Below are 12538 nucleotides of genomic sequence, written 5' to 3' on the forward strand. Positions count from 1 at the left end.
CCCACTCTTGTCCCCAAATTTCGGTCCACCCTCCGTCTCATGTACAAGTGCTCCATTTTTCCGGTTTCGACACACAGAAGACACACCTCTTTCACACCGGCATTACTTTCTTATATTAGATTCTTCCGTGGTACTTTGCAGATTCTTTGTGTTTCTGTTTTCTGTTCTTATACCTGTACCTTGTTTCCGATGTCTTCCACCTTCTTATTTTGCTCCAGAATTCAGGGGCCGTCCGAGGACAAGTGTTTTTCGGTTTAGTGTTTCCGCTCCTCCGGGACGACAGTTCCGATCAAAAATAACACCGTCTTCTTCAACGTTTAGTCGCGGGCCGGGAAATGTCTCCCTCTCAAATAGTTTTTGACATACGAATTTCAAACACTGTGCCACACGGGTCTTGTTTTCCGGTCGATAAAAGTTTTGCACTCGGACTCGTCTTTGTGTGGCAACGACTTTGCACATCTGGTCGAAAGGTGGTTAGATTTTTCTTGTCGAACACCTTTCCCTTTTCTAAAGTAGCGTATATAAGGTGAACGACGCTACTCCTGTGGCTGTGTTCACTGTAACGGGTCGACAGTTAAAAGTAAGCACCTCAACTGAGGTCGGACCGTATTGTCTTCTCCAAAAACCGTAATGCAGGATACGTACCGTGTTGATGTCCTGTTCTAGACATACTTCTCCTAGCCATAACTTCTTAATAGGTCTACACATTTATTCGTACCCGACCGGACCCCTTTTTCAGCACCCTCAACTGTTGTCTGGCCTCCGTGGCGCTAACACACCTGGTAGCCTCTACCGTAACCACCGTTCCTTATCGCTCCCTCCTTACGCCCTGCTCTTGCAGCGGTCTCGACTACTGTCGATAAGTGACGCATGGTCATGGTGGTCCTCAGAATACACCGTTTCGAATTTTTCACCTAGTGACACCACGCTCATCTCTCTGTATTGAGCACGTCAATTTGAAGTAATCCTCGGTTTCCAAATTTAGTGGCGGTCAAGCGTTCGTAAGACCGCCTTCAATCTAATGTTCTACCGACCCTGAACGGGATTAGTGTGCCGCACCGCTACCCGACTTCGGCTTCCTTGGCACGTTCTCAGCCTCGACGTACTCCTTCCTGCAGCAACAAGTAACTTTCGTTTCCCTTCGTTGCCGTTTAGCCATTATTGGGGAGCGGGGTTGCTGAAAGTTGACATCTGCCCTGAATGCTGATGACTAACGAAGCCGAGGCCCACTTGCGACGCTGCAGTGAGTTCGCGGGCTACCTTTGCATTGTGGGAAATGTAGTCTTGGTGCGTGCAAAACACAAGCAGGCGGCTGTGGCCTGCGGGCCGGTTCTAATACTAATCAAATATCATCCCGGGGGCCAAGATAATTCATTCGCGGGCCGGATCTGGCATAACGTTAGCATTTTGCTTCTGGCGACTAGATTTATGATTCAAAAATTATAAAAGTAGGGTTGACATGTGGAGATTATCCGGCTGAACAAAACGTGATCTCTCTTAAATGTGTGTCAACCACAGACCTTATTTCGAGCTATTTCCCCAAATCCTATGGAGAATTTGCATTGGTTTTTCACGAAGGAACCGAAAGAAGTTTACTTCCGGGTTTAAGGACGCTTCACTGCGGCTCTCTATAAGGAGTGAGAGTGACGCGTAGCCAAAACCGGAAGCTGCATACACTCTGGTGGCTACCATTAGCAGCTAACTTTTGTGCTCCGATTTTTACATAAAAATTGAATTATGGATTATAAACAATTGCTTCAAAGCCAGATACATTATTAACCTATGGATTAACCGATTCAGCCGCGTTTTTTCTCGTTTTAATGCCATTGAACACGTCTTTTGATCAGATTGACAGCTACGGTGAGACGATCTCCCGTAAAGGTACGTGTTGTGATGTCTGTGTTTGCTTCCCATTCAATACTTAAATAATCTTTGGAATCTCAGCTTTAATCGGATATATTGTATGTGCAGTTTCGATAAGTAATAAGGGTATCTTTATTTTGAATTCTGTGCTAAAGTGCGTTAGCATTTAAAAACATTTTTTTTAATAAAACCGCACGTCCCTGCGGTGTGAATATCCCGCATGCGCATATCGCGGTTATCGCCATGACACGATATATCGTTCAGCCCCAATATCTAATCATGATTTTCTTTATACTATCACTGCAAAGGATTCAATCCTAACAAACGCTGAGGCAAACAACAGTCTTGTTAACCTGGGAGAAGAAGAAGGTCTCTGTTTCTTCCATTAACTTGTTGAGTCGTGCGGTTCCTCTGGAGGGCAGCTGGCAGTAGATGATACCATCTGCACACACACTTGTGACACACACATCCTGATAGGTAGCCTTTACCTACAGGCAAATGAAAAAAAGATGTTAGATAATATACAGAGGATTAATGACACTGAGGACCCAAAGATCATGAATCACCAACTCCTGGTTTTCATTCCAACTGAATAAGACTTATTTTAGTTGATAACAAACACAAGTCAAAAATGATGAGAAGAAGACAACAGCACCACACACTGGTTGAGCTGAGGTGTAATGTCACGAGATATTAATAAATGTGAGAAGCCCCCCTTTGCTGCAGTTAAATTGGCTTTTCAAATGCAAAGGTTTGGTCAAGCCTGCTATTCTAAGAGATGGGATCTCAATACTCTTATGCATTCACACAATACGTGTAGTTTGCAGCACCCCCCTTACAGTCAGAGGGTTCTTCATGGTGTCGTCCTGGAGAGCCTTCCGGCAGGCAGAGTTGATGTTGATGTCATCATCCTGAGACGTGTCGTACAGCACGGCCACAGGCGTCTCATTCTCTTGACATGGCTCCAATGTTTCCATCAGCAGAATTTTTCCGACTACCAACTTCTCCACAGAAGACACCACCAGTGCGTGGGAGCCAAATGCCTCGAGACCTTTGAGCAAGGCAAAATAAAGGATGAAGGGAAGGAAGAGGGGCCATTGAACAAAATAAATATGTTTTCCTTCAGTTGTGACATGGGTGCTTTTATCTTAATCATTTGCACAACAAAGGGTTCCTAAAGTAATTTACTTATCCTTTATGTACCTGCGAGTCGAACATTGAAAGCCTGGAAGGGCAGAGAGAGGAAGTCCTGGTGCAGATCCAGCAGATTAGTCCCACTGGTTTCCACAGAGAAGCCATGGTCCACATAGTACACCTGGCAAACAGACAAAACGATCATCAGAGGGAATATTCTAGATGGCTGCATACTATGGGTGTAACGGTTCACAAACATTTCGGTTCGGTACGTACCTCGGTTTTTAGGTCACGGTTCGGTACAGCAGAAAAAATGATCACAAAACAAAATATTTTTGGGGGATTTTTTATTATTATTAAACTGTGAATTTATTCACTCGAATAAATACAAAATATAATAAAATAAACATTAAGGTGCAGCATTTCGATTAACTGAAATAATCTGTATTTAAACTTTACTGTATTAGTACCAGACTATGATTAGTACTCACAAAACATAAAATATTTGTTTTGGGTTTTTAATTATTATTAAACAGTGAATATTCACTCAAATAAATACAAAATATAATAAAAAACATTAAAGCGCAGCATTTCAATGAACTGAAATAATCTGTACTTGAACTGTACTGTACTAGTTTGACATTATGAGTTGCTTGTCCAGTGCATGACATTAAGGATTTTGGGAGATGGCCCTGTGGGCCATCTAAGCTAATTTACAGATGGCCCTGAGCCCAATAGAGATTGCCCTGAAAAATGCGCGTGGGCGAAATGACGCACGAAGGGTTTGGGGGGCCTCCCCCAAGAACATTTAGATTTTTGCAGGTCTTAGATGCTGTCTGGTGCATTCTCTAGACTGAATTATAAGATGAACCACCACAATATTACAATTTCAATTGTATTCTTCATTTCACTTGTTTGTGTTTGCTCGCTTGCATGCCCTGCATAGCTATAATAAATACTTAAGTTGTTTGTCAAGACACTTTCCATCTGATGAAGGCAAATGCCTTCCCAGATGTAAAAAAGTAGAAAACATTACATGCAGCTATAACTGCCAAAACAAACATTATTTACACTATTATGGCCCCTGTTAAAATTGTTTGTAATGTTATCTACTTTAAGTTGGTCGAAGGAATGCCTCCTCATCCAGAAGCTGACCGAGCAGACCCGAGCAGCCGAGTGCATCCGCGAAGCACACACAATGGCGACATCAGAGTTCCCGTTAGCAAGCAAATCTAAATCTCTTCGGTCAAAATATCCGGTCAAAATAATTTCCCTTTAGCGCAATACCGCTTCAGTTGCGCCACTTATGTGACAGACAAGAAGAGTATGTGACAGACAAGAGTAGTCCATTCTAATGTGTAACACTTAATGTGGAGAAAGAGATGTGCTGTGTGGGTTGATTGCGCGTTGATCTGTTGGTCATGCCTCGGGGTTCCGGTAGGCATGTAAACAAATGCATAATGCTGCGCTATACTTTGTGGCCTCACCCGGTTGCATAGCGACACTTATTGTTTAGGTGTCTTTTAATAAGCAGGTAGTCATATCATTAGCTAGAACTAGCTGGATCTGATCGATATGGACATAAACGCGAGTGAAGTCTAATCTGACGGGAGAGAGAGATCAGCTGCTGCTGACGAGTCGACACGCAGCTCTGCATGATCACATGAAGCGGTGAGCGGACAAAACACACACTTCAGGTTAGAATATCAGACGTAGCTATTTTAATCACCTCTCAAACTACCTCAACTAGTTATAGATATGTTTAGTTTTACTGTCGGGTCACTCATTACTGGATCCGCGAGCTGCATTATACTGGTATAATAGATTGCCCGATCGGGCAACCAGCAGGTGAGGCTTCATGGCCCGAGCTAAATACTAGATGGCCCCGGGCCATCGGGCAGCCCTTAATGTCGAGCCCTGTTGTCATTAGGGCTGCTCCGATCGCCAATTTTGGGGCCGATCGCCGGAATCAGTATTATGACAACAGGGCTCGACATTAAGGGCTGCCCGATGGCCCGGGGCCATCTNTGTTATTAATTATTATTAATATAAAGGGAGGTCAGGTACTCTTTAAAACAGCTACTAGTTATGGGTACTAGACTTGAGTAAAGAAGTTTAGTCAGTACTTCTACTTTTACCAGAGTATTTTCAAACACGAGTATCTGTACTTCTACTTGAGTAAAGGATGTGTGTACTTTTGCCATCTGTGCAGTACGGAGGGATTCTACACACAGACACAAATGGTCAGACATGGCAGCTGGTTTCGCCCCCTGATGAAAGAAGACTTCAGCATTACAACTTATTCAATTATCTTTTACCAATGAATTGTATTTTTTGTAATAGTTCTCTCTCTTCTCTAGTGCTCACGCAGTGGTTTGCATCCAGGAAGTCAGGGCTCCTTAAAAGGTCACAAGATTACAATATTTCAAGTTTCATGTTTAGCTATTTGGATGCTAAAATGACCTTATTCTCTTTATGGACAGATTAATACTATTTTAATCTTTTGCAAACAGAAAAAGTTGAAAGCATGTTATGTTGAATGCTGTTCATGATCTGTGTTCCTAATACACAGTTGAATAATACAAATAATTTAAAAAAAGAGGAAAGACAAAAACATCTCTGCTACACAAAATTATGTTTATCCCTGATCTATTGGAGAGCTTTTCCGTTGCCTGGGTCAAATGCTCACAAAACTAAAATGTTAGAAACCCAGTAAATGAAAGAGAGAGAGAGAGTAGTGTTAAATGTTAGCTTTAAAACAACATGAAAACAGTTTTTACTCAGATGGCAGACCCATGTGTTTTAACCACAATGGCACACCATGTGGTTAATACACGCTGTTGGGTGGATTTTCTGCTCGTTTGGTCTCTTGGGAGGGGATTTGTTGAAATAAATCAAAGGCTAAAATGATGTCAGCTTTATCCTTTAAATCTACCAGGAAGAGGGAGGGTGGACCACAAACATGTGACTCTTTTCCCTGAAGACTAAATATTGCAAAAAACAACAAGCAACTGATAAACAACGAAATGCTTTTTCATTCCTTCCTCACATGCAGCTGGCCGAATACTCATCACACGGTCAACATATTCTCTATATGGGCAGAGAGAGATTGAATATCAAATCTGATGCATTACAGAATCTAATATCGGTCGGACATTGAGGATTACAGTATATTTATCAGTTGCTGTCTTCATCACAAAGCTTGTATTGTCTTGCTGTTGTCCGCCATGGAAAAAGATGATCTCATGCTGTGATGTTTGCGGCTCTGAAATACATTTTATTTCTTGCTCTGTTACAGCATGACTGAAACCCCCACAGGATGCTGAAGCTCTCAGTCGGATGCCTCTGGGCAACGGCATAAATTATCAGGCATCAGCCGGCCACAAAGAAACTAGTCTGGGATCAGAGCTCCTACAGATACAGTGGAAAGGGAAATTGTATTTTTCAAGAGCAGCGTTTTCCTGATTTTATTTCATGATCAAGTGTCTTCTGTGTAAATGATACATGTCAAACGAAGGCACATGTGTTTTACTCAGACATATTTGTTTGGTGACACTGAGATGACATATAGATTGCATTAAAAGAACATTTTAAAACAGTTAAATCAGTCACATCCTATGAAGAAGAGTTACTCACCATCGTTCTGGGATTTGCTGAGGAATATGGTGCTGGCCCGCGGATGGTCCGCTGGATTGTAATCCATATTCATCTCTGTCAAAACACAAAGCATTTGTGTCACTTTCAATATCTCAAAACATACAATCGCTGCCATAAAAAAATGGTACATGTTAGCAGGTTATGGAAAAACTAAGAAATAACATCCTTTGATTGACATTTCCAGATGCAGCGACACTTTTGGATCCTAGCCTTCATGTAACAATGCTCAAATGTATTTTAAAATTACACAACATTTGAATATGAGACATAAACTAGCGCATATGTTAAAATATAGGTAACTTCGATAGATATACAAATGTATAATGGCATTTACGAGTGAAATGTTAGCATGCTAACAGGCTAAACATTCTGCATGTTAGCATTATCATTATTAGTATGCTAGAATTTAGCTCAAAGCTCGACTGTTCTTAAGTACAACCTAGCAGAGCTATAGTGCTTTATAGCAAAGGTTGGCATGCTAACATGTTAAATTAGTCTCACGGCATTTCATGTTATAGTCACGAAATTAATGTAATCTATTGATTCGTGTTCACCAACACAATTTTCGCATTTTTTTCGTGTCACAAAGAACGATTTAAAAAGCAATGTATTTATATTGGTAGTATGTTTCGTGCCTGCACCACGTCTTTTTGTCCGGTCGGGTCTTGGAAGACCAGAAGCTGTGTGGTTCATAAAAACATTTTCTTACTCAATATCTTACCCTAAGCCTAACCTTATCCCTTTTATTTTAAATTGTATAATGTCGGAGTATTTTTGCCATCCACGAGGAAAATAAATGGAGTTCAGAGCCTCAGAATACTGAAATCTGTATTTTTTGTCATATTGTTTTCCTTCTAAATTGTTATTATTTACATTGCTTTTAAAATCTTTCTGTGTGACACGAAGAAAATGGCGAAATCGTGGTGGTGAACACGAATCAATAGATTAATTTCGTGACTATAACACTATTTATGCCGTGAGACTGGGTTGTAAATGAAGATGCTAAAATACCTGCTTAAAATAAGCAAGTAAGCATGCTAGCATTTAGCTCAAAGCTAGTACACTTCACAGAGCCTGCTTCATAGCCTGCTTGCAGACTCTTAGCTTTTATTGTATTCATGTCATGTATAAGAATAGACTAAGACAAATCTCTTAATATGTGTTTGTAGGTTTCTCTTCAGATACTATTGTTCCATGTGTTTGCAGTCCTTATAGAGCTGTATGCTAATGATTTGCTCCACTCACAAACACACGCAGGCATGATTCATGTTCCCATCCAAAGCTAATCTGCACTGCATCATGGCCTGAGGGCCTGAGGGCCACAGACTGTCTGTGCACATCCCATAAAACACAGTGGACTCAAACCAGTAGCTGTCATCACACAGGCCACAACGCTTGCCTCGTTAGCTTGTAGATACAGATGTTACTTTGATAAGACAGACAGAAGACCTCATGTTTCACAGCTAGCTCTCCTATAAAACAAAACATGCTAGTTTGCAAGAAATGTAGCCTACTTTAAAGGTCTCCTATTATGCTATGTTTAGGCATATAGTATAGGCCTCGGATATTAAAAACATGTGTATGAAGTGTTTTGCTCAAAATACCAAACAGATCACCCATTCTCTCCTCTGTGAAGAGAGGAGAGCTCAGGCAGGAGAATTATACCCAGATTCTCAGCTAAATGTTGCCGTGATTAAGGATTATTTCTGAAACAGTATAGAGCTCAAATGCTTTTTCTCTTACCACAAGGTGAGTTCCTTTTTATATCCTGCTTCTTCACACACAGGCCTACTTTCTTCCAGTATGTTAGCTCTGAGTGTTAGCGATGCATGCTAATGTAAACAAAGACCATATTACGTCCAAAACACGTTGCGCATTGTTTCTGATAGCAACGTTTCTGATAGGGCCGTGGGCGTAAAGCCGGCCCACATTTGAGTGATATCGTCATGGCCGCAGCAAATCTGGATCAGCTCCGTTGTTCCCCCGTTTTTAGAGATTTGGGTTTGGAGGAAAAGAGAGGGTTTTAGTTTCGGACACTTTGAGAGTCTCCTGACACACACATGACACACATTTATGTAAAAAATACATCAAAAAGGGAATTTTGCAAAATAGGTGACCTTTCATTTCCACCGTAATCAAGCCTTTGTATCTATTCCCATCAACTCTGTGTTTTGAGAACTGAAATCCAGCAATGCTGTACATCCAGTGAGATAAGTGCTTGCTTTCTGTGAAATCATCATTAAAAAATGCTCGGCATGCAGTGCGAGTGCCAAGTGTTCTGACTCCTACCATATGACTGTAACAGACCCAGATTAAGATCCAGGATATTTGATTACAATGCAGAAGCTTGGAGAGAGTCTTCTGTCTCGGTGACAGCAGCTGCTGGAGAGGACTGTGTTTGGGGTTAGCTAACAGAAGTGTGCTTTAAAACAAGCTTCTCTTTCTAACCCACAGACCACCTGGCAACAACGTGTAGCATGACCTTTAAGGCTCATTTTGTTACATTACATGTTACTTGTTAGACGCTTTTATCCAAAGCAATTTACATACTCAATACTGTGGACAATCCCCACAGGAGCAATTTGGGGTGAAGTGTCTCAGGGACACAACGACATGCTGACTGCAGTGGGGTTTGAACTTGTGCTCCCCTGATCCCAACACCAACACACAACCCACTGCACCACAGCACCCCCTTGTATTTCATTTATTTGCAAAATGTCAAGGGTAGTCTTGTTTTCAAACTCTTATGTCTGACAGACAGCAGAAGCATTTTATAAGTGGAAATATGAATCTGAGTGGATATGATCATTTGTAATGGATGTAATGTAAAGTCTACTTTGTTCTGCTAGTTTCAGTATACCAATAAAATACAATTAGCTGCTTGTTTAAATTACAAAAAAGGGATTTTACATGTCAATATATTTGCTTCTACGTGTACATAGGAGTGATAGAAACATATGTATACCTAGATTGGGAATATCTTTGGGTACCCTATAGTCCTATAAGACGTTCATTTAGCCAATTAAGAACAGAGCCAATTGAAAAATAGGTGTGATGAATAGATTTGAAGCTTATTGTCACTGAAGGCTTGCAAAAAAAGGCCCAAACTAAACGTTGAATAAGACAACATCTTATTAACATATGATAGATTATTGTTGATTCTTTGTGTATTTACTCAACTAATTTAAACCCAAGTGCCACTTAACCCCCAGCAGCTAAACCTCTGCAGGATGAACACGGTCCGCTCTGTAAACACACCAGGCTGAATGGACTGAGCCCGGATTAGTCTTTATGCAACAGCAGTCCGGCTCATTTCAACACGTCCACATATTAGAGCTTAAACAGAAGCTGAGCTGGAGTGCAGTGTGTGAGAGAATAAACAAAGTGACTGACCAATAAAGTATTCTGGTCTTAGATTTCAGGTTTTCTTTACACACTGCAAGGAATGTGTATGTCCAGGTAACATAAAGAGACACTTCCTGTCACTGTACTCATTTCTGAGAGATGCCACTAAGGTGTTGAATATGTGCATGTGTCAAACAGGGGTCAAGGCTTCCAGTCACACGGAGCAGAAATTAAGGGGGTCAAAGGGCAAAAGTGTAGCTGATATTGGAGAAAAAAAGACAAAAAATAGACCCTACAAAATATATATTTATCAGTTATGGCCAATATCCTTATCCTATATTAAGAATTATGGATAAAATATAATTGTATGCACTATTTACATATGTTTTAAGTGCTTCACAAGTATGTTAAATGTCCCATGTCATGGCCATTTCTACTGATCATAATTCCATTGTTGAGGTCTACTAGAATAGATTTAAATTGTTCAATTTTCCAAACTCACATTGGTTTCTCAAACAGCATCTCTGTATAGTATGTGTATTCACTCTCTGTCCTAAACGGCTTGTTGGAGCTCCTGCCCCACCCCACCCCCTCCCTGTGAGCCCAGTGTGCTCTGATTGGTCGGGACGTTGCGAAGCTTGCTGCTCAGCGAGCTGGCTTACTGGTGTGGTTTCTGGGTCGGTGATACAGCGAGACAGCGCGAAACTCATCCTGAGCACACACAAACACTCACAGCTGAAGTAAAAACAATATGTGTGGCTTGATATTGAGAAAGAAAAAGGTTTAGAACGCTGTGAGAATGGATCTGGCATTTCTCCGCGATCCCAACTCGTCTATTACCAACCAGGGAGCTCTATGCAAGTCAATGGGACTCCCTGTCAGTTGAAAATGTACGCTAAAGGTCCCCCCACTGCGTTTGATAATGACGCCAAGGGATCCTGGTGTGTGAGGAGCTCCGCGGATTGGTCCATTTTGGTTCCGGGAACCGCATGACGTCATGTGGTTCCCGGAAGAAGCAAATGGAAAAAGAGAAATGTCCAACGAGGCGTTCTGAGGCAGCATAGACAGGTCTTCTCTGTGGTAGAGTTTTACTCGCTACAGGGTGTACTTTGAGGGCACATGCAGGAAAACCTTCATAACACACAAGGGGACGGGTAATAACCGGACAAGCATGACATGGGCCCTTTAATGCCATCGTTTCTTAGACGTTCAGGGCAAACATTAAGGAAAATGAAATAAGAGCCCCACACCAGAATTTAGAACATCCTTGGAAAGTTAGGCTATACCGATTTTTCCAACNTCTCCTACATCAACATGTGTCCCCTCTTTTTCATGTCTCTTCTACATCAACATGTGTCCCCTCTTCTTCATGTCTCTTCTACATCAACATGTGTCCTCTCTTCTTCATGTCTCTTCTACATCAACCTGTGTCCCCTCTTCTTCATGTCTCTTCTACATCAACCTGTGTCCCCTCTTCTTCATGTCTCTTCTACATCAACCTGTGTCCCCTCTTCTTCATGTCTCTTCTACATCAACATGTGTCCCCTCTGTGGAAAGAGACTCTGAAAGTTTCATAGTTTTCAGTTTCTCTATAAAAACCTGTCTGAAAATGAGCTGATCAGATTTTGGCCACTTTATGATGTCATAACGATGTTTTGGTTTGTGTAACCATTAGCCAATCAGTAACCAAGCTAACCCCCCACCCCCCCCCACCTTAGCACCTGAATCTCCTCCTAGAGCACCATTGAGTTCTTTGTAACCAAATGTCTCTCAGAGGGGCGTGGGGAGGGGCTCCTTATTTTCATCTAAAGTAACAGACAGAGAATCAGCACTTTGGAAACAGGGCTGAAACAGAGGGGATTATGGGTAATGCTGCAATGATCTGTTTGGTGTTTGGAGCCAAACACTTCAGAGACATGTTTTATATATATCTGAGAACCTATAATATATTGATGAAAAACCGTATAATAGGGGACCTTTAACTCATATTAGGTTTGGGGCCAAGATTAAGATTAATCCCTGTTACGGCCCGGCTCATAGGCTGCAACAAAAATGGGAGACCAGACAAGTTAATTGTTACAAAAAACGTATTTATTTACGATATAACAAAAAAACCAAAGGACTTCAAAGAAAGGAGCGGAACAAACGAAGATTATGATCAATCCCTCAAAATAGTTTCCTGTTGAATTTCCATTCATCATTGCATGGACACTAAAATATACATTTCTCTCAGAGAGTCAATGATATTAATCCCAGGACAAGTTAAAACAGAGACTGCCAAGGCACACAGGGGGATAGGGATCATCTTGCTTGCCATTTTTTGTAGCTCCTTGATTGTCAAATATCCCGAGCAAGATTTAGACCGGTCAACCTCCTGGCCCCTGGCATGGCATGGGCAATTTTTAAAAGTTGGCAAGCCCTTTAGTAACAAATGATGAAAATAACGGACATGAATGTCTCTTCTCCCCCTGCCCCCCTGTTTTCTCCTCAAAGCTGATATGCAAGCACTGATCTAGAGTAAGTAAAACTAACCATAACC

General features: G+C 41.5%; 1 protein-coding gene across 1 annotated transcript in view; it reads right to left on the reverse strand.

Annotated features, from left to right (window-relative positions):
• Positions 1 to 3256, reverse strand: part of LOC104960250 (tudor domain-containing protein 7B-like) — a 4834-nt gene extending 1578 nt beyond the window's left edge. The window contains exons 1-3 of the mRNA XM_010788230.1: positions 3067 to 3256; positions 2703 to 2914; positions 2217 to 2351 (exon numbers count right to left, since the gene is read on the reverse strand). Coding sequence (XP_010786532.1) covers positions 2217 to 2351; positions 2703 to 2914; positions 3067 to 3256 — 537 coding nt within the window. The remainder of the gene's footprint in view (positions 1 to 2216; positions 2352 to 2702; positions 2915 to 3066) is intronic.
• Positions 3257 to 12538: the final 9282 nt, after the last annotated feature.

This window comes from Notothenia coriiceps, unplaced genomic scaffold (assembly GCF_000735185.1).
Source record: "Notothenia coriiceps isolate Sejong01 unplaced genomic scaffold, NC01 NC01_scaffold00031749, whole genome shotgun sequence".
Classification (NCBI taxonomy): domain Eukaryota; kingdom Metazoa; phylum Chordata; class Actinopteri; order Perciformes; family Nototheniidae; genus Notothenia; species Notothenia coriiceps.